The sequence below is a fragment of the Chenopodium quinoa genome, unplaced genomic scaffold (assembly GCF_001683475.1).
Source record: "Chenopodium quinoa cultivar QQ74 unplaced genomic scaffold, ASM168347v1, whole genome shotgun sequence".
In the NCBI taxonomy this organism is placed as follows: Eukaryota; Viridiplantae; Streptophyta; class Magnoliopsida; order Caryophyllales; family Amaranthaceae; genus Chenopodium; species Chenopodium quinoa.
Genome location: NW_018743391.1, coordinates 3,063,138 through 3,085,353, shown reverse-complemented (window position 1 = coordinate 3,085,353; position 22,216 = coordinate 3,063,138). Strand labels below are relative to the sequence as shown.

Genomic DNA, 22,216 nt, shown 5'->3' with positions numbered 1-22,216 from the left:
TTGTAAATTAGACAAGATTAGATTACATGGCATTACAACATGTCCAAATAAGTTTAGGTAATTAAGGTAAAATATATGCAAATTAGGTGAATAATAATATATTTATCCAAAATTGCCTTAATTAAAATTTAGATAATTTCAATTAAGTTTAGATACATGCAAATTAGGTGAATAATATTTTTATCCAAAACTACCTTAAATAAGTTTAGATATCATGCAAATTAGGCGAATATATTTATATTAAAATACGTTAACTAAATTTCAATTTTGTCTAAATTAAAAACATATATTCAATATATATAGGTTATCCAACTTAATATAAAATTATCCGAATTTGCTACTAAAAACGTTACCCCAAGGCCATATAGAATAAACTTTAAAAATCCTATTTAATGTAGAATCCTCCCAAAAATAAATCATTATTGAAATATTATCTAAAATTACTTTACATAATTAAAATTTTATATTCTTATCCAAGTTATCATAATCCTTATCATAATGTAATTGTTATTAGACCATTTAAACCTATAAATACCCCCTTAATTCTTCTCTTTTTCTTACGTACCTCTTCATTGACTTAATTGTCCTCTAAGAAATCAAACCCTCAAAATCTTCTCTATTTTCTCTTGTTAATCCAAAAATAATGGAGCTTGATTTGTCCCCAAAGTTGTCAAAGAAGATCTATGGAGGCGAAGGCGGTTCTTACCATTCATGGAATCCCTCTGAACTTCCCATGCTTAAGGAAGGTGACATTGGAGCCGCTATGATTTCTCTTAACAAACATGGTTTCGCGCTTCCTCGTTATTCCGATTCCTCCAAGGTTGCTTATGTTCTTCAAGGTATAATATTAATCTTTTCTTGAAATACCCTCAATTTTTTTTTACTTTTTTTTTTCCTAGGATTATTAATGTTTACAAAATTTGACGTATTAGTAATTTCATATAGATTAAGGTGTTTAAAATTTTTAGTACTCCGTAATAATTATTAGTTTTTGAATAACTGTATACAATACTTGTTATATTGATTAACTTAACTTGAATATTTATTATATTTTTTTCAACATCATCGAATTTTTATTAATACGAACAATTGCTTCTTTACAAGTGTTATTACGATTGCATATGAATATATGATCGAGTATAACACATGATTATCTATAAACCGTATGTAGAGGTTTATTGCACAATTATTTTTCGACCAATTACGTATGTTAGTACTATTATGACAAAGTGTAACACGAAAAGTGTTAGAGTTTGTAATTTAGATGTTGTTAATTGTTTGTGTTACATGGTCAAACAAAGTCAATTTTAGACTCGTTGTTAATTGCTTGTGCTGACCTGATCCTTTGATTATATATTGATAATAATGAGACCTTGTTTAATTCCATAAGATGATCTTATTTTGGTTTCAAAGTGTAACTTTCTGATTCAAGAGGCTGTCAATTATAGTGTCCTAACACCGCCTTTTTGTTACTATTTTTGTACATATATACTTCAGTGGTATGATTTATGCAACATTAACACATGATTTTTTGTTACATAATTAGGTGAAGGAGTAGCTGGAATTGTACTCCCTGAGAAAGAGGAGAAGGTGATTGCAATCAAGAAGGGAGATGCAATTGCTCTGCCTTTCGGGGTTGTCACATGGTGGTACAACAAACAGGACACTGAACTTACTGTCCTGTTCTTAGGTGAAACCTCCAAGGCTCACAAGCGCGGTGAGTTCACTGATTTTCACCTCACCGGAGCCAATGGAATCTTCACCGGATTCACACCCGAGTTTGTAGGGAGAGCATGGGACTTACCCGAGGATGTAGTCAAGACCCTAGTCAATAACCAACCAACTAATGGCATAGTCAAGCTTGATGAGTCCCATAATATGCCCGAACCAAGGAAGGAACACCGCGATGGGATGGTGTTGAACTGCGAGGAAGCACCTTTGGATGTTGACATCAAGGGTGGAGGAAGAGTTGTAGTGTTGAACACTAAGAACTTGCCTTTGGTGGGTGAGGTTGGCCTTGGGGCTGACCTTGTTAGGCTCAATGGGAAGGCTATGTGCTCGCCCGGGTTCTCTTGTGACTCTGCCCTTCAAGTGACCTACATTGTTAGAGGGAGTGGCCGAGTGCAAGTCGTTGGGGTTGATGGTAAGAGGGTGTTGGAAACCACGGTCAAGGCCGGAAATTTGTTCATTGTGCCTAGGTTCTTTGTGGTTTCTAAGATTGCTGATGATGAAGGTTTAGAGTGGTTTTCTATCATTAGTACCCCAAAGTAAGTACCTTCTTTGCCTTGGTATATTTTGATACGCAACATTAGGAATTTCTCTATGTTTATTTTTCTTACCTTAAGCAAAGTATACGTACATTTAAAATGTGACATGAAATTCTAACACGTAACTTAAATGTTTTTTTTTGTGGCGCTTGCAGTCCTGTTTTTACACACTTGGCCGGGAAGACTTCGGTGTGGAAGGCATTGTCACCACAAGTGCTAGAAGCAGCCTTTAAGGTGCCTACCGAAATCGAGCAGCAGTTTCGATCGAAGAGGACTTCTGATGAGATCTTCTTCCCCCCTCCAAATTAAGAAGACGTAAAATTAGTTACTTGCAAGAAATTTATTACGCGTAATAATGTTTTAGAATAAGCGATTTTTCGCACAATAGATATTGGTTTTGAGAATTTTATTTCATTTATATTATGGAGAGTTAAAGAACAATTTATTGGTTGTGTTTTTATGGAGTTTTATACTTACAGTTTTTATTAATCTTGGTTTTCCCTTTTATCTGTCCAACATGATCAACAATTACTTCCATTCTCCAAGTATTTATCATTATTCAATAAAACTCCACGTATAGTTAAGATTAAACTAGAGAATGTGAACTACGAGCATGATGAAGATTGAGTTAAAAAAATAAATCGAGATTAAATTAGACTAGAGAATGTGAACTAAGAGCATGATGAAGATTGAGTAAAAATTAAAAAAATTGAGATTAAATTAGAGAACGTGAACCAAGAGAGTGAAATTATTTGATTAATAAATAATTGCTATAAGTTATGAAAATAAGGGCTACCTAATTTCAAATGTAAAAATTAGGTCTTATATGCAAGGTATTTATACACATTTTTATTACTTAATACGTTTCTAAATATTTCAGTCAATTTGACAATGTCATTATGTCAATGCACTAATTTGACCTTACATATATACAACTAATTTTTTTTTTAAAAAAACGTAATAAAATTTGATATCAAGAATATTAATTCCTATTAAACAATATATTGCATGATAGTAAATTTGTTTTTTTATACGTTATTACAAAAACCATGTTCAATATGTATATGAATAGTAAAAAAAAAAAGACTAATGTGTCAATCGTTTAAAAATCGAGGGAGTGGATTTGATCACATAATGCTTTATGTGCCATGATCAATTGTAAAAATAAGGAGTCTTAGATACCACAACCCTTCGTGACATTAAAGTGAAATATAGTGAACGTACCAATTTATTATACTCCGTAATGCTATATACGGAGTATTTACTCAAAACATCTTTGTTTTGTTAGTTGAATTTAATTACCGAGTATTTAATAGATCTCTAATGTTTTCATTAATTAAACCTTTTGCTGGTACATCAATCAACCTATTTTTTTTGTAAAGTACGGAGTAATTACTTAATATACTCTGTAAGACAAATAAAACCCGACCCAAATCTAATTATGTTCATCACAAGATTCACACCTTCCAACCAATAGTCCGATTCCGGCTATGTGCCCAAATAGGCGTGGCTCGATCAACCTAGCCATGGCTAGGTAGGGAGGTGCACATACCACTTCCTTCAATCGTTAGGTACGGAAGACTCTCGAACCATCTGCTTATTGCTTACGCCACAATCAAAAATAACTTCCAGAATTTCGTCGGTGCCCCTATTTTCTCTTCATCTTTTTCTCTCTTGTTTCGAGTGATTCAATTCTTTGTTGCAGCTATTTTAATTTTAAACTTAAAACCCTTGTTAATTTTCAACACACAAATTACCCCAATTAATTTTGCGGATTGCACTTAATCTGTTCATAGGAGTTGAAATTTCATTGGAATTCGTTAATTGAGGTACATTTCTTGGTACCCTTTTCTCAAATTTGTAATCTTTACCCATTTTTACTTAACAATTTGATCTCTTGATTGATTCTTGGATTTAATTTCTCAAAAATTTTGCGTAAAACCCTTGATTGTGTGATTCGTAAGCTTAATTTAGTGGGTTTAATTGCAATTTATGACCTGGGATTACCCTTAATCTTGTTGAAAAACTAGGGTTTAATTATTTTTAGAATGGGGAAGCCATTGATGTATGAGATATTGGAAAAACCAGCAACTAGTTGTATCATAGCAATTTGCAGTGCAATTTGGTATTATATCCAAAAGAAAAATATTGGGTATTCTCAGGTTGGATTGAGCTATGAAACTGCTCTTGAAGGGCATCATTGGAGGTTAATTACATCGGCCTTCGCGCATATTAGCGTGATTCATCTTGTGTTTAATATGAGTGCTCTTTGGAGTCTTGGTGTTGTGGAGCAATTAGGGGATATTGGTCTTGGGTTTCAGTTTTATCTTCATTACACTCTTGTGTTGATTGTATTATCTGGAGTTTTGGTGTTATGGGCTTATCATATTCTGATTAATAAGCTAAAGTTAGAGCATTTTCGACGAGTAACGGCTGTTGGGTACTCCTGTGTTGTTTTTGGGTGGATGACGATTTTGTCTGTGAAGCAACCTTCTTCTAAATTGAATTTGTTTGGGCTTCTTTCTCTTCCTATTAGTTTTGCACCATTTGAATCGCTTATCTTCACGTCGATTATTGTTCCTCAAGCAAGTTTTCTTGGGCATTTGTCAGGAATTATTGTTGGGTATGCTATTGGATGGGGTTTGATTCATGGGATGAACAACTACTGGGCTTTGACATTGTTAGGATGGATTGCTCTTGTTTTTGTTGGGAGTTTGAAGCGTTCTGGTGCTTATGATTTTGATTTCCTTGAGATTGAATCTGTTTCTGAAACTTCACTGCCCACTGTTCGGTTTCTTGCACCTGGCAACGGTAGAACACTGCAGATGAGTTCAGTGCCAGCAGGAGGCGTTGAATTGGTTTAAACTTTAATGGTCTCACAATGTATATGATTGGAGCAAGAATTCTAGATATATACCATGCTTGGCTGACTCTTTTTGAACATGAGGTGGTTTCTTAATGCGATCCTTAGACTTTCTGGGAGCCACAGCTTGTTCTGCATTTGCTGACCTCTTTAGGAATGTACAACTTTTTTTGCTCTTGTTCAACCAGCCTGGATAAAGAAGATTTTGACAAATTGATGGTGCAGTATATATTACCTGTTCTGCTGGCTCATTAAAGGTCAGCTTTAAATTAGGATTACAATATCTTTGTATATTGTTTGGTAAAGCAATTGAGAGTTTGTATGTTTGGGGTGGGGTTGGGGGATAACTCAGATGAGTGTGTTTGCATCTTATCTTTCAGCTGGGAAATAGAGGGAGAAAATCTTATTCTTATAATATTGTTCCATTTTGTACATGGGACATGACTGGACATAATTAAGCATTCTTGAAATCATTACCATCCTACAACTGTCAATATTGTTATTTTGGCTGACTTAACTACTTATAAGAGTTGCTTTTTACTTTTGTAGTCACTTTTGATCTTGATGAGGAAGCACAATCTCTAGTTTCTGTTGTATGTGAACATTTTTTTGGCATAGCTGTATGCAGGGTAGTTAATGTAGGTTCAGATTTGTTCTATATCCGGCCTTAGATTCATAGACATGTCGAAACCTGGTTTGGTTTCAAATGCTGCACAACAGTGAACTTCACACTTTGAATATCACATTTTAGTTTATGCAACTGTTGGTTTTCTTTGTAGTCTCATGAGGATTACACAAACTGAGAGAAATCTATAAAATCTTACATTACAAAAAAAAAGTCTCATTCTTGTTTTGATCTATCCAAATCCATCCCGGAGAACATTTTCTTAGCTTGAAATGGTAGCCGACTAAGGTGATGCTATAAGGGAATTTATTTCCAAATTGAACAAGTAATCCTTGAAAGATGCATTCTGCTGAACCTTAAGTAGTTTGCTGATATTTAATTAACCTGTTCATGTTCATTTGTTAGCATTTAATCATAGTAGTTTGTTGAACCGTAAGTAGAGCACAAGTTTTGCAGAACAACCCCCATTCCTTGATGCCTTTTTGTCCTGTCAATAACTTAATATCATGTGGATTATTTTATATCAATTATTTATAATGAGAAAGATTCTCTCTAAAATGTATTCATTCTTTTCTAGGCTTAAAAGGATCACATTAGGAAAAAATATTTATTGGCATGGCTGATTGTTGAGTTGAGTTGTGGCTGAAATTCAACTTAACAATACTCTTTAAGTCCACTGCATTTTGAGTGTAATGAATGGGATGTTCAGATTTCTATATCTCCTAAGGACAAGCTTGTGTCATAAGTGTTTGTGACCATGTTCGGAATTAATCTGCATAATATTACATACTACCTCAGTTTCTTATTATGTGCAACAAAGAAATAATTTATGTCTCACAAATAATACCCATTTGTTGCGCATAATAAGAAACGAAGGTAGTATTTTAATGGTATCTCTTGGTCAAACTCTTAACTCTGGTGTACCATATGAAATTATCTGGTCTGGTTATGTGTAATTAGGTTTTAATGGGGATTTTTATTGCTTAGCCACTGCCTAGTTTTTCAAATGAGTCCAAGTTTATCTATGTGATCTTTTATGGGATCCTTTGTTGTTTATTGGATTGTGAGTTGTTTCTTTGTCTTCATCACCCTAACTTCTCAAATCTATCTCTATCATTATATTGAACCAACCTTCACACTGCTCTGTTGGGCAGTTAGGCTTGCAGGTGAATATAACTCTGAATGGCATTACTTGTTAGTTCTTATTTTATTATATTTGGTTTGTTGGAATTTTGACCTTTAACGAACTGGTTTTTTCATACTTACATCTTGTTTGGGGTCATTCTGAAGGAATTTGGCTATAATACTAATGTACTCTTTCTTTGGGATCTTAAGTAGCACATTGTTTTGGAACGGTTTGATATGAATCGTGAAAGTGTAGGGTTTAAAAATCTCTTGTTCGCTTTTCTGTTAGACACAACCATTTTCCTTGCACAGGATGAGATTCAGAAGTTGCTGTAACTCAGAAGCATGAACTATCTCAGCGAAGCTGAAGCTGTGCTTATTTTTGTAATTCTCTTTAGAATCTCAGATGAACAATTATACATTCTAGTTAGCCTTTACTTCGTATTTCTCCTGTATTCAGAGTGTTGGTAAGATTTGGAAAGATTTAAATAAAGAATCTCTCTTTTGTTCCAATATCCATATTTTGATCAATTAAGGCCATATTATATGATTCTATCATGAGATATGCTGAATATTGCAGCATTACCATACATAAATTTGTTATTCATCTGTTGTAATCATTTTCATATCGGTACATATTTCATCATAACATTGAGATTACGAAAAATAAGTTCATTTTATTAGCAAACAAAACTTTGGCTAAACAAATTTCTCACTATATGCAATGTTTTCCAACTTTGGAAAAGCATCATCTTATTACAATTTCCACTCGTCGTTCTTTGTATCAAGTGGGGAGTTGGAATTTCTGGCCCGGTCCACTCCAAGAACTGTAAGCCGATAACCGGTCAGAAGAAAATCACAACCAACTGGCGGCCAGTTGAAAACTTGAAACTCCTAAACAACCTTCAGTCCTTCCATTCAGTAAACTGTGTAAAACAAGTGAGAATTCAATCTAAAAAGAAACCAGGTATAAGCAACATACAAATAAACTGAGATTCATGTTTAGAGTTTAAAACTGTACATAACAATCAAACAATAAAAGATTTGTAGCTATAGCTGTATCCTAGACTGGGCTAAATGAATGAAAGAAATCTGAATTCTGACATGGAGGTTGTGACAGAATCATGAAAAAGAATCAGCATGAAGAACAAACAATGACAACGAGAATGTAGAATCCTTATTGCAATCATGCAAATCGTTCACTACTGTTCTGAGCATTATAATGTGCTTGAAGTCCCCGAAGCTACCTGGTTCATCTGCAACCAACAATTTAGATGTAAGCGTCTCAACAAGATGGTACAGCATTATATTACCTCTATATGCAATTGAGAAGCAAAAAATCAGAATTATAGTCAATTAGCACAAAACAATGATCAATAAAAACAAAATATTGCTTTGTGGAAAGAATAATATACTAACACAAGGTTCAAGCCATAGATGTCAGTTTGATGGTACCCTATTTCCTCTCCTAACGAACAAATTACAAGAAGAGTAGCAGTACCCTTCATGCTCTGAATGATGGTTATCTTATGTTTATATTAAACTCAATTAGTCGCAAATCAATTCATTGGTCACATTAATCCATTCTATGGAGCATAAACTACGATAACCTGCATACCCTTGAACATCAGAATGTAACTTTGCCTCTTGGAAAATCTTTATTGTAATATGTATAAGCTAACTCACAAGGACCTGGTGTCCAAATTTTTAACTGCCTATTATACCATTATTTGGTTTCAAATGAAATCTCACGCACGGATCACGTGCATATATATTAGTAATATAGGTCCTAGTTATGAAATTATACTTCCATTTATATTTTGAATCAAAATAGAAACCTTGCTTCATATAGAAATACTACCATGGTTTCTATATATTCATCATCAAAAAGTGTTTCCAACCTAATATTGTGTTTTATAGTATATAGATATAAGTTAAGAACATAACAAAGTTAGTACAAAATGATCTACATAACTCTAAGATGTGTTCAAGTTATTACCAAGTGTATCCCTCTTCATAGCTGTGATACTAAGATTATAGCATAGTATTTTGATCAATTCCAGTTAGATATCAGAAGATTCAGAACTCTATTCTAGAGAAGACGACAATAAATTCACCCAGTGAACATCTTAATATATACTGAAACTATCATCACATTAATTCTCATACATACTTTTGGTGAGAAGAAATGTGAACATTTAAAAGGAAAATCTACGCTAACTGTAATTTAACCAGTATTCTAACAGCCTCAGAAAGAGCATGAATACAAGTGACAAAGAATCAGAAAGTCCTGATTCTCTGTTGAAAACATACAATTTATACAGAACCAAGCATCATTGAAAATCTGGAAAACGAAGAGAAAATAAGTTGAAATTTTTGTTATATGTAAAGGAGTCAGTCATCATATTGATCCTAGGACACAAGTATTCTGGACAACTGCTAATTAAATAAGAAAAAATTCTAACCCCCCCCCCCTTCCCGGCGGGGAAGTAAGGTCTCACAAAGACTCATCAATTTACTTCAAAAATATAAGGTGTTCACATTAAGCAATGGATGTACTTACGTATTTTTTGTGTTTTCAACATTATCAGCATGATCTGAAGTTCCATTCACTTGAGTGTCAACAACTGCACCAGCTTCACTAGCACCTGGATGAAGAAGATTGGTGAAGCCTTGTCCAAGTGACTTCCAGAAACTTATACCAGGTGTTGTGGATGAAGTAATAGGGATCGCAACAGATGATGCTTCAAATGACTGTGCTGAATCAGGGTTAAGTTCAGAGAATCTAAAAGCCCCTAGGATTCTCTCAGGAAGCTCTGTATCAGTTTGGCTCTCAATAAGAAATGCTAAATCAACTGTTAGTGATGTTATATAACCAAAGGCTAGATGAACGATAGCATTAGCAACTACAGAAGAGCCAACATCAATGTCCACTTCTAAGAAGTTTTCTCCTACACAATACTTGCAGGAAAGGGCTCGTCCAATTACGCAAATGGCCTGTTCTCCAACTGCTGTCCTAACAAGCCAAGGCCCTTTCACAATATTTGCAATCAATTTAAGCCTTGAATTTCGAAGTCCATCACCCCCTTTAATGAATTGATCTATCAGAGAACCTTCTACGAATGGTTCAGTTGACACAAAATATGCAATAGCACTGTAGTTCTCTTTACTAGGGAGTTGAAGATTAAAAGCCCAAACAAAAGGTCGGTTTCCCTCTGGAAATTCATTGTCAAGTACTTTTCTAATGCGATTATTTGGATCTTTTAAGACTTCAGAAATCTTCGAAGAACTTTTAACCCAATCAAAGCCCAAAGGCTTCAAAAGGTATTCCCCAGCGGGAACTTTCACTTTAGTTGTAAAGTATTCTGGACCCCTAACCTTAAATATGTCACCGGAAGGTGAAGCCCAACCATTGGGACAGTTGTCAGGTTCTAGCAAAGGAACAGCACCTTCTGATAATATCCTTCTTATCCATTCAGGTTCATCATTATCATCATGCTTAGCCATTACCGCAGAAGGCTATCTGTAACAAAGATTGTGTTGGTAAAGAGAATACATAGAGAGTAAGATATTAGTTTCATTCAATGTTTCGAATCTTTCTTTCTTCCTTCTCAATGCAAACTAAGTTACATAAAATAAATAAAAACAAAAGAATTTGCCACTTTTGTCTATGATCGATATAGAAAATATATATGAACATAAGCAAAATAGAAAGCGAACAAAATAAATAATCTAAAGCCAGCATAAACATCTCTGGTAGAAAAATAAAGGGCTGTGGCGTCTTAGAGATGGTAAAATATCACTGCACAAGCAACTTAATTTCTATATCCCAAGCTAAACCTCCCCTCTAGGAGGGAGGAAGGGGGTTGGTAAGCAACCTAACTCTCAAAATCAGAGAGGAGGGACTTGTCCTAATTGAATGATGGTTCCATACTAGATTCGTCCCTTATGTTTATGATCTCAATCAATCATAGCTTTAATCCCATAAATGGGGTCGGCCTTTTGTTTATGATCAATCAAGAAATAAATTTGAACATAACTAAATTCAGGAAGTGAGCAAAAAGAATGATCTATAGTCAGCTGGAACATCTCTTGTAGAAAAAAAATATGATTTTGAGGGCCGTGGCATATCAAAGATGGCGAATTGCTGAAATATCAATCAAACAATTTGAACATAAGAAGCAATTTTTCATATAAACCAATCATCACAAGCCCAAGCTCCCCTTTAGGAAGGAGGAAGGGGGAGAAGGAGAAAGAGAGGGGGGGGGGGCTATTATGGTTATATTACCATCTCATTTAATGATCTGACCTCAAACACTGCTAGACACGGGAAGCATAGAATTAGATACGGGAGGAAGAAAACCATTAATGTATCTACAAAGTTCACATCAGTTAATGTCTTTGACTCATAACTCATAGACCTATAAAGATATTAAACCCTTATCTGGATACGGAGAATCTATTAAGCTGGGTTCAAAATAGGGAAGGATAAAGGTTAAACGGAGCACGAATCTCACCCGTGTCAATGATTAATATCTTTCCGAAATGGACAATTTAGCAAGATATTAATCAATAACTATATACAATCATCAAAACATCCTTTGTAGTACTCACAGACAATAGAGATTATTCATATGTCTCACTTTAAAGTTCAATAAATTAAACTATTCAAGTAAACATTTTCTCATAACTCTTCCAGTCTCTAATCCCACCTTCATCTCTTCTCCCAACTCCTCCTTTATTCAATAAAATATCAATCTGATCACACATAGATTAATAATAACATCATGTAGTCTCATTCGAATTGCAATATTACCCCTGCATTACTCTCTTTCGCATTGATGGCTTACATATTAGCAGCTCTTCAACTAAGTTATAGCATCACCTATTCCATTCACACTTCCAATAAATAGTTAGATACCATGTATTCTTTTCCTGGTCATCATAAACTAGACTAACAATTTGGGTATTTAGACTCACTTCCTCAATTGTAACAATTTTTTCATTTTATTATACGTTTCTTTTATTTGTTTTAAGGAGGAGAGCTCAAATTTAAGTCAATCATTCATTCTAATGAGAATAACACCTTAACCAAAATAAAAGCAATCTTATCACACTCAAAAATTGAGATATATTTGACACAAAATTAGTTCATATACAAATTAAGGATGCAATTACCACATAATATGAATAATTACCAAAACAAAAATAAAAACAAAAAATAAAAAACCCAGATTACAAAGCAATCATATGATAGAGAATTCTTAATTTCTTACACAAAAAAGTGACCAAAAAAAATATGAAATTTAATTTGATTAAAATCATAAAGAATGAAAATCTGACCTCAAAGCTAAATTGATCCGACTCCTTCTTTACCTTTAATTCAAAATATAAAAATAAAACAGATGTTAGTGGAAAAAGAAAAGAATGGGGATTTTTAATGGAGGATGAAATAATAGAAAAGATTTGATTTTTGAAGAAATTAAGAGAAAATTAATTTAGGAGCAGCAAAATTTGTAATTGGGACCCACAGATTGCTGAGTCCTGAGATTTTAGCGAAAAGAAAAGTGGTGGCAAAGATGGGTGCACCGCCGCACGGCCCGTTAGCCCGAGCGGTAGACCCGGCTCGAATTAAATGGGCTTTTTTTCCGTTAGTAAAAATAATTTCATTTCATTAATAGTAGTTTCACTTCTTTTTAGAAGAAAAAATAGCTTAAAATCAATATAAAAAAATAATTTTATTTTAGAAAAATAATTTAAATTCAGTAAAATTAATTTCAATTCAGCAAAAATAAGGTGAAGTGAACGGGGAATTATTGGAATATAGTTTAAAGACACGTATCCTCAAATGATCAGAAAAGGTAAATGTATGACTGGTATCGAGTAGGGTTATGACTTATGAACTATGTATGATACATTTTTGTATAAATTATTTTGATTAAACTAACGGTTTATATTATTTATGCAACATTGAAGTATCATAATGAAACGCATCATTTAAAATTTCTACAAATCTAATATATATATATATAAAGGGGAGTTTTTTCCCGAGTTTTTAGAGAGCCACATAGGATCTAATTTTCTTAGTGTGCCAGGTAGGATTATAAATTTTAGTAGTAACCAATTAAATAGGATATTATTAAAATCTTTTATAATTAAATAATTCAAATACCACGTAAGCAAAATTGGCGAATGAGATTTTCCAATTTAAATTAATTAAATATAAAATATTATCTTTTGATATTAGGAATTTTATCTAAATATATAACAAATTTTAGCACTTAAATATATGTATAAAAAAATTATTTTTAAAAATTCAAACACATCGCACGGGCTTCATCTAGTATATATATATATATATATATATATATATATATATATATATATATATATATATATATATATATATATATATATATATATATATATATTTTTTTTTTTTTTTTGATTGACCAGAATATTTTTGATTTGGAAGAAATCAGTAGAATTTTATAAAACAAAGGGAGTATATGTTTATTATTCTATGTTGATTGCATTATTATTATTGCCATTATTTAAAGATTTGGTACATCCTAGTGTATCATTTTTTACCTTATGGGTTTGATTTCATATCTTATCTAGTGGGAACACATTTATTTTTGTTATCCAAAAGAATCAACCACATATAAAAAGAAGGGATATTATTTTTAATAATTAATAAATAAATTTTCTTACAGAGTTTTTTTTTTTGTTAATAAAACTATATAAGATTGATGTGGAATGTCATTTTTCATTTTACACATAGGTGGTTTAATCCTATCCATTAGAACTCACTAAGCCACCTTAGGTTGTCAACAAGTAAACCCTAATTTTAGTTATTCATTATAAATAGTTCTTCTAATTGCCATATACTATTGCATCAAAACAAATCATCTTCTTCTCTCTCCTCCTTTTCATAACCTTTTCTTCTTCCTCCTCACTTTAAGACTTTCAAAGATTTACCCTTTTTTCCCCTCTCAAAAAAAAAAAAAAAAAAGGTTTACCTTTTTTTAAAAAAAAAATTATTTTTATAATGGGTCACTCTAATGGACATCCTTCGACAAAACTTTATTTTGGCGAATTAGATGCCCTTTATTTTCTCGCTGGATAAATACTTTTTTTAATCAGGTATGCATTCTTATATATACCTTTTAATGTTTCAGTTTGTATTTTGTTATATACATAAATGTTTGATGCGATAACTTATCGATTTATATAAATTAAATGATTGAATTATTATCAAATTACTCTTTTTCCCTCCTCAAATTAAATTATTTAATTATGTAATTTTCGATTAGACTTTAGTATAATAAATCAATTAATCCATTTTTCTACATATGATTTTAATTAATTTATTCAGTTTCGTCTGGTTAAATCTTGAATGTGCTCATAAAATGATTAAATATTACATTTCAATTTATTTTTTTTAGTGATATTGATAAAAATAATTTTTTTTCCTTGTAAACCAAGGTTAAAATTAGTATGGAGCAACAACATTAACCTACTTAACGGTCATATATAATAACCGTAAAATCCTGACTATCTCTACTATATACGGATTTTTTTTTTTAAAAAAAAACTTATTTATTCTATCATTAATTAACCTTATTATCATTAATAATTAAAATCGAAGATCATAGAAAGTATTTTTGATTGACATTGCAATCGTTCGTTATTGAACTATTTTTGCATCTATTTTATCTGTAGCTTTCTAATTCATACTTTCATTTTCCACGATTAAACTAGACAGATGCAAATTAAAAATGGAAGGATTATCCATCAAAGATCGCAGTGTGATGGATGGTGTTGCTTCTTCTTCATTGGGAAAAGATGTCACTGATATAGGTAATGAAATATAATTTTAGTACAATGAAACATAATACATTCTTAATTAATTATCATTTAATCGTGACTTGTTTAAGCCTTGTGCAACATATATATATCTATTGTTTAATACAGATCTATATATTATTTTTAAAAAATTGCACTTAGGGTTACTTACTTTTAAGATTGCAAATTTTAAGATGTCATGAACTAAAATCAATGTGATTTATTATTTTTTATAATTATTTAGTGATGTCTTACTAGAATTGTGCATTAGGGAGTAATAACAATATCAACAAGTTTGTTAAAAACTTATAAATATTCAGAGTTAATTCATTGATAATTTTGTTATTTCAACGTTGCACCATTTATAAGAGTTGGACACAAATTTGCCCATGTAATAAGAAATATAAACTAAAGAATCAAGTGCTAAAAGGTAAGAATATATAGGGAATTTTTGTTTACACCACAAATATATACCCTTACCTCTGAATGCTTGATTCTTCAATTTATGTTTACAATTACATGGACAATTTTATTTGTACTAAAGTATCATTGGTTGAATTGAAAATAACGTGGTCACAAAAAGATTGGAATTTGGCATAAATGACGTCGCAATGGAGTTAAAATTAGGATAAAAATCCTCAATTTTTGTTGTCTCCCTTGCTAGTCTCTCATCACACTTTATTATATCAATTTCATTCTAGTTTAAAGGACTATTCATTTTACGTAAACAAATTGTTACCATATCTTTTGCATGATCATGTTTCACCTAAATCACAATTTCCCATATAATTTGGCCAATTGTTATTGTTAATTTCCTCAACTTTGACTTCATTGGCGTTAGCATGTTGATGTTATCTATCTTCGGTGGCGAATACGGTGGTGCGAGAGCGTTGTCACTACGTTTCAACCTCCAGCATCAATGAACCATTAACTCAATGGGCCCCATGGTTGCAAGATAAAAGTTTGGATCCACCATAGCCAATGAGATATGCATAAAGTTTTGTACGTTTAATTAACCCGGGTAACATGTCATTGTTAAGCATATTATATATGCAAGGGAAATGAAGACTTCAAATTACCTGATGATGCATGTGATACATTAAATCTTGGTATCGAGTTTATATCCTTCATCTAACATCCAAAATGCATAGTTAGCTATTGTTCCTTAATAATGGATTATGCATTTTGGATGTTAAATGAAGGATGTAAACTGAATATCAGGATTTAATGTATCACATGCAACATCAGGTAATTTGAAGTCTTCATTTCCCTTGCATATATAATATGCTTAACAATGACATGTTACACGGGTTAAGCGTACAAAATTTTATGCATATCCCATCGACTATATGGTGGATCCAAACTTTTAAGACCCTGCAACCATAGGTCCCCTTGTGTTGATGTTTCATTGATGGTAAAGGTTGGAACATAGTGACGACGCTCTAACCCCACTGTATTCGCTGTGGAAGATAGATAAAATCAACCATGCTAACACCAATGAAGACAAAGTTGAGAAAAATTAACAATATCGAATGGTCTGATTACATGAGAAATGGTGGTTTGATGAAGCATGGTCATGCATAAGTTATGGAAGCAGTTTTTTTGAGTCAAATGTATAGCCCTTTTTAAATTTATCCTATACGAACAATGCATTTTCAATGCATGCTATATGCTATAATGGTTATTTGGTTACTCTAACGTTCTATTACAGTACAGAAAAACATAGAGGAAGTAATATTTAAGTAGAAATAATTATGTAAAAAGTCAATAAAAAAAAAATAAGTAAAAATGAGTGAGACTAGGATTTTTTTTTATTATTTTTTTTAAGGCGAGACTAGGATCTTTTTAAGCAACCAATGATATTTCCCTCAAAAAAAAAAAAAAAAAAAAAAGAAACCAATGATATTATACTTCATATACATAATTGTTATTTAAAAAAAAAAATGTATGCAATGGATGGAGGAGCTCCCTAGTGAATTAGCTAAATTTGTATTTGATGATTTAAACCTCTTGGTTGAGTAATAAAATGCTGCGTGCAGTTTCTGTCCAAAAACACACACACACACAAAAAAAAAAAAAAAAAAAAAAAAAAAAATCCAAAAAAATCCACTTTTTTAGTCCTAAATCTAGTAAATTTTGTTTAAGGTGTTAAAAAAATTCATGGTTGGAAATTAAAAATACTACGTATATTGATCTATTATGGTTGTCGGTTGACACAGTGATAGAAAATGAAAAGAACTTGAAGTACGAATTACATGTAGAAATTGTTATGGTATTGATCTATTATGGTATAGTTTGCTCCTTTCGATGATCATGTAAAGGATTTGATCAAATCATATTTATTGATATTGTTTATAGTTAGCAATCCCTTGATTTACTCTTTAGATTGATAGTCAAAGATATCCCTTATTTTTAGCTAATGTTTCTAGACAAGTAATCCAATGTATCTAGTCGTATTATATTGCTTACTCATGTACTATATATACTCATGGAATTACATCAATATAATTAAGCTTTCCAACATTCTCTTTTCTCATAACTCTATCATGGTATCATGAGATTTTGATCCATCTTTTCTTGCTTCCGCTATAACCATGGCTACACTATCAAAACCCTTTGCCGATGCCGACAAATGATAGTGACCATATTCGTGCTCCCTTCCCTCTTAGAAAGCTTCAAACCCAAATCAAATTTCCGCTCAACTCTTTTAGCACTCCGTATTTCATATACCAAGAGATGCTAATTATCTTTTTTTTTTCTCCGAACCTCTTATGGAGAAACAATCCCTTTCCAACACCCTATAATTTGTCTACCAAGTGTTGTCGAACATAAACTCAATTCTCCACCCCCCCCCCCCCCATGGAGAAACAATCCCCTTTTGGCCTACGTAGTCTATCTACCAAGTGTTGCCAAATATAAACTCACTTCTCCAAACTTTTATGGAGATTCTCAAACTCTTTTCTTTTAATGATACTAAATGTAATTCTTCTCCTATAAAAATGTTCAAAATTTCATCCTTCCTCTATATCTCACTTCCCCTCTTCCCCTCCTTGAGTTAAAATTCTTTTAACTCCCAATTTGGTACGCACAACTCTCAATTGAAGGACCACCAATATCTTGAAGTGGCAATCAACAATCAAGAAGAACATTCATTTTACAAGATTGTACTTTCCCTTTGGCCGTCCATCTTGCGGGGGCGTGTAAAGGATTTGATCAAATCATATTTATTGATATTGTTTATAGTTAGCAATCCCTTGATTTACTCTTTAGATTGATGATCAAAGATATCCCTTATTCTTAGCTAATGTTCCTAGACAAGTACTCCAATGTATCTAGTCGTATTATATTGCTTACTCATGTACTATATATACTCATGGAATTACATCAATATAATTAAGCTTTTCAACATTCACTTTCTCATAACTCTATCAGATCATTGCTCATTTTATCATCAAATGAGCAAACATATACCATTGGATGTACCATGCACCCGGAAGTATATATATACGAAGTATAATTTAACAATATCTCAATTATATGTGTGTTGTTTAAAAAGGATCTAGATAGTTTTACTCAAAGGTCCCGTTCACTTTACCTTATTTTTGCTAAATTGAAATTAATTTTACTAAACTTAAATTATTTTTATTAAACTTAAATTATTTTTACTGAACTAAAATGATTTTTGCTGAACCGAAATTATTTTTTGCTAAATGTAATTTTTTTTTTACTGATTTTCTATTATATATATTTGTTCTTTATAATTTATTACTATTGAATTTGACTGAATTGTAATTATTTTTATTGAACTGAAATTATTTTTACTGAGCTGAAATTATTTTTACTAAACTGAAATAATTTTTACTGAATTGAAATTATTTTAACTTAATATTTTTTTTAAGGTGAAGTGAATAGGGCCAACTTGTAAAATAAGACCATGTTCACTTCACCATAAATTAATAATATTTAGTAAAAAAATACTTTCATATTAGCAAAATTAATTTTAGTTCAGTAAAAATAAATTCAGTTCAGCAAAAATAATTTCGAATCATAAAATTAATTTCTATTTAGTAAAAATCAGTAAACTTAAAGAATAAATGAAATAGAAAATCAATAAAAATAATTTTAGTTCAGCAAAAATAATTTCAGTTTAGTAAAATTAGTTTCTGTTCAGTTAAAATAATTTAAATTCAGCAAAAGTAATATTAGTTCAATAAAAATAATTTCAGTTCCGCAACAATAAGGTGAAGTGATCAACGGAGCGTAATTTTGAAATTTTCACCTAAAAAAGGTCTATTATAATTTAAGGCATGTTCTCATTTACTGATCAGAGCTGAACTGGACTGAACTAATTGGAGTTGAATTGAATTGAACTTATTTTTACTGTATTGAACTTGTTTTTACTGAACTGAACCAAGTGTTGCTTTGCTTTTATGCTTGTTTGTTGTTAGACCTTTTATTTATAGATATTGTGTCTAATTACTTGCATATTAGCTCCCCTCCAAACAAACTTGACGCACTAAGAGCTCGTGGTTCGGACCCGCTTGTGCCCGCCTTGAAGTATCAGCCATCTCAAGCCCCTACCACCCGCACTCCGTCGCCAGATAAGCGTGAGTGCTCCTTTATTTAATTGTCTGCTTGTGTTGCTTTGTGCTTACAAGCCCCTCTTCCGCTCAAGGCTAGGGCATTTCGGGGTCTAAAATCCCGGACCATGACAGTGGTATTTTCTTGCTTAGTTGATATCTTTTTCTCATTTCATTATCTTCAAATCCAAAAAAAAAAAAAAAATACAAACAAACAAACAGATCTTTGGATGCATCTATTTCTAGCCACACCGAAGAGCATCTCAAACGTTTTGATCTGAACATGATTAATTTATATGCTTAAATTACATATCAAAAAACATAATTTTAGGCACACAAAATTTTACATTTTTCTATTGAATAAATTTAGGGCCTATTCACTCCAACTTAATTTCAGTTCACTTCACTTTAGTTCAGCTCTAATCAGTTTAGTTCAGTTCATCTCCAATCAGTTTAGTTTATTTCATTTCAGTTCAGCTCCTAGTTTTCTTCTCTCATAAAATATTCGTTTCAGCTCTATTCAGTTCACTTCAGTTTAGTTCAGCTCAGCTCAGTTCAGTTCAGTAAATGTAAACAGACCCTTACATGTTATTAAACAAAGATTATACGGAGTTCTACTTAAGTATGAAGACAAGAAATGTTTTAGTCCTTTTACCAAGAAAAGGATTGACTAATAATTAGCGTAAGTAAGATTTTTATTAGTATCATCTCTTGATAAATTATTCACTTTGAGGTATCCTGTCTTCGGTTTTTTTATACACCTTTCAAAACAATCAAATAGATTGAGTGATTTTCATGATATTTTTAAAAGAAATCAAAATTCCATAATTACACACTTTTTTTTTTGGGATGTGTACAAAACCGCTAAATGAATTATCGATTTTACCGTATAACCGCTAATTCAATTAGCGGTAACACAAATTACCATAAAACCGCTAATTATCCGTTTTATGTAAGGTAAAATTACTAATTCAATTAGTGGTATTGCTCTAAACCAGGAATATATATATATATATATATATATATATATATATATATATATATATATATATATATATATATATAAAGAGGTTGGAAGACGTGGACGTGGACTGTATGTAGGACTCTCTATCTCTCTACCTTATAAAAAGTACAAGATTACTCTTAAAATTAGTGTGATGCTAATTATACCCTTCAAAATGTGTATTTACTTATTCTCCCTCATTAATTTGTACAAGCTTTTTAAATAAATAGTGTTTGGATAATTATACCATCTAAAATGTTTATTTACTTAATTGCCTTCATTAACGATAATTACCTTTTTTTACTCTTAAGAATAGCGTGTGAACATTTATACCCCTAAATATATGTGTTCACATATTTTCTCTCATTAATAATATTGCCTATAACTAAATTTGTGATGTAAGGCCAACCGAAAGAGATTCCGGATATAACTAGCTATGGCACGCGCATCGTGTGCATTACTGCCCTAATTTTATAAAAAGTAGAGCAATTGAGGAAATTTTAGTTCTTTTAGCCATATCCATGGAAATCACTCAAATATATTGGACCATTTCTTTTTTTAAAAAAAATAAGACTGGAACATTTGAGTCTGGGTGCATAGCACCTATGGGCGAGCTATGTAAATAGGAGGGTAAGGAAGTAATTTTCGCTAATTCAATTATTGCTTCTAGAAAAAGCTGACTTTGTAGTGGTACATTATAATGTACCATTATGCATATATAATGTACCACTATAATATAATTTGTTTGAATAATACGTTTTATGGACTATATATTACGAGAGTAGTGGTACTTTTTACCATTCTAAAATAAAGTTTCAACTTCTGGAAAAAGCTGACTCTCTAATGGTACATAAAAGTACCATTATGCATGTATAATGTACCACTAAAGTATAAGTTTTTTGAATAGTACTATTTAATTTGTAAAATTGTCATCCTATATGCGCTGAAATCAATAGGCGCTATGCGCCAAGACTTAACCATAAAACTATGCCTTAAATTCATATTGCTTCGTGCTAAGTGCAACTAGGTGCATAACTATTATTTGTTTGAGATGCATATAAGAGGGCTAACTAGTAAATTCACTTAATTTTTGTGATATTTTATTGGTACAATGGTATTTTTAATTGGTACAATGGTATTTTTAATTTACTATTATACTTACTGTGGTTTTTTTTTTAATGTACTATTATACATGTATTTTATACTACTATAGTATAAGTTGTTTTAATTAGTGGTACCATTTATAGTCATTATAGCCTTATAGGTAACAGTACACTAGAAAAAATAATAATTCACCACTCTTTTGTCTTGTAGCTGCTATTTACTTGCCATGTAAATAGCAGTTATGCGCCAATAACCTAACCCTTTGTGCTAATGCGATCCTTGTAGAGTTGTACGTGGTACTCCCTTTAATTCTTTTTAGTTTTTATGTGTCATGTTGTTTGAAATCTTGCATTGTTTGTATGGAGTAACTAATGCATTGTTGTAATAAAACAATGTCTCAATTATATATTCGGAAATTCAAAACATACTTATCTAAAAAGATCTCCCATAAAATTAAATAATTATTGTCGAATTATTACTCCTATGATATTTAACGAGATTCCATTTCCAGCAAGCTTGTGACATCTATTAATAGGAGTACAAGGATGCAAACATAAATTGGCAATAGATGAACACAATAAATTGCCAATTAAATTGGACATCATACAAAGGGTGACTTGCTTGACATTTCAAAATTAGTTTTGAGGTAATCTTTTGCATCTTTCTTTATGTTTTTAGTAAATAAGTGAACTTACTATCTAAAACTCTACAAGAGCCAAAACAAATTTCTTTTAAAGTAGATAAACACAGTAACGCTAGAAAGATACATATATGTTGTATTATCATGCATTATGTACTTTT

At 31.7% G+C, this 22,216-nt stretch overlaps 3 protein-coding genes across 3 annotated transcripts; 2 read left to right on the top strand and 1 right to left on the bottom strand.

The window, feature by feature from the left end:
* The first annotated feature begins 582 nt into the window (after positions 1-582).
* On the top strand, positions 583-2,761 carry LOC110738549 (11S globulin seed storage protein 2-like). The gene is made up of 3 exons (XM_021918950.1): positions 583-839; positions 1,547-2,267; positions 2,423-2,761. The coding sequence occupies exons 1-3, from the start codon at positions 644-646 to the stop codon at positions 2,574-2,576; spliced, it is 1,071 nt and encodes a 356-aa protein (XP_021774642.1). The 5' UTR covers positions 583-643; the 3' UTR covers positions 2,577-2,761.
* A 1,054-nt stretch (positions 2,762-3,815) lies between these two features.
* On the top strand, positions 3,816-5,632 carry LOC110738794 (RHOMBOID-like protein 13). Its single transcript, XM_021919227.1, has one exon. The coding sequence runs from the start codon at positions 4,316-4,318 to the stop codon at positions 5,129-5,131; it is 816 nt and encodes a 271-aa protein (XP_021774919.1). The 5' UTR covers positions 3,816-4,315; the 3' UTR covers positions 5,132-5,632.
* Positions 5,633-7,537: 1,905 nt separating this feature from the next.
* Positions 7,538-12,385, bottom strand: LOC110738793 (protein ENHANCED DISEASE RESISTANCE 2-like). The gene is made up of 3 exons (XM_021919226.1): positions 12,224-12,385; positions 9,444-10,403; positions 7,538-8,136 (listed from the first exon to the last, which is right to left on the bottom strand). Exons 2-3 carry the CDS (start codon positions 10,385-10,387, stop codon positions 8,133-8,135), a joined length of 948 nt encoding a protein of 315 aa, XP_021774918.1. The 5' UTR covers positions 10,388-10,403; positions 12,224-12,385; the 3' UTR covers positions 7,538-8,132.
* Between the last annotated feature and the right edge of the window lie 9,831 nt (positions 12,386-22,216).

Coding starts and splice junctions, on each gene's coding strand:
- LOC110738549 (XM_021918950.1), top strand. CDS start 644: ATGGAGCTTGATTTGTCCCCAAAGTTGTCAAAGAAGATCTATGGAGGC. Junction 840..1,546: donor GGTTGCTTATGTTCTTCAAG/GTATAATATTAA, acceptor TTACATAATTAG/GTGAAGGAGTAGCTGGAATT. Junction 2,268..2,422: donor TCTATCATTAGTACCCCAAA/GTAAGTACCTTC, acceptor TGGCGCTTGCAG/TCCTGTTTTTACACACTTGG.
- LOC110738794 (XM_021919227.1), top strand. CDS start 4,316: ATGGGGAAGCCATTGATGTATGAGATATTGGAAAAACCAGCAACTAGT.
- LOC110738793 (XM_021919226.1), bottom strand. CDS start 10,387: ATGGCTAAGCATGATGATAATGATGAACCTGAATGGATAAGAAGGATA.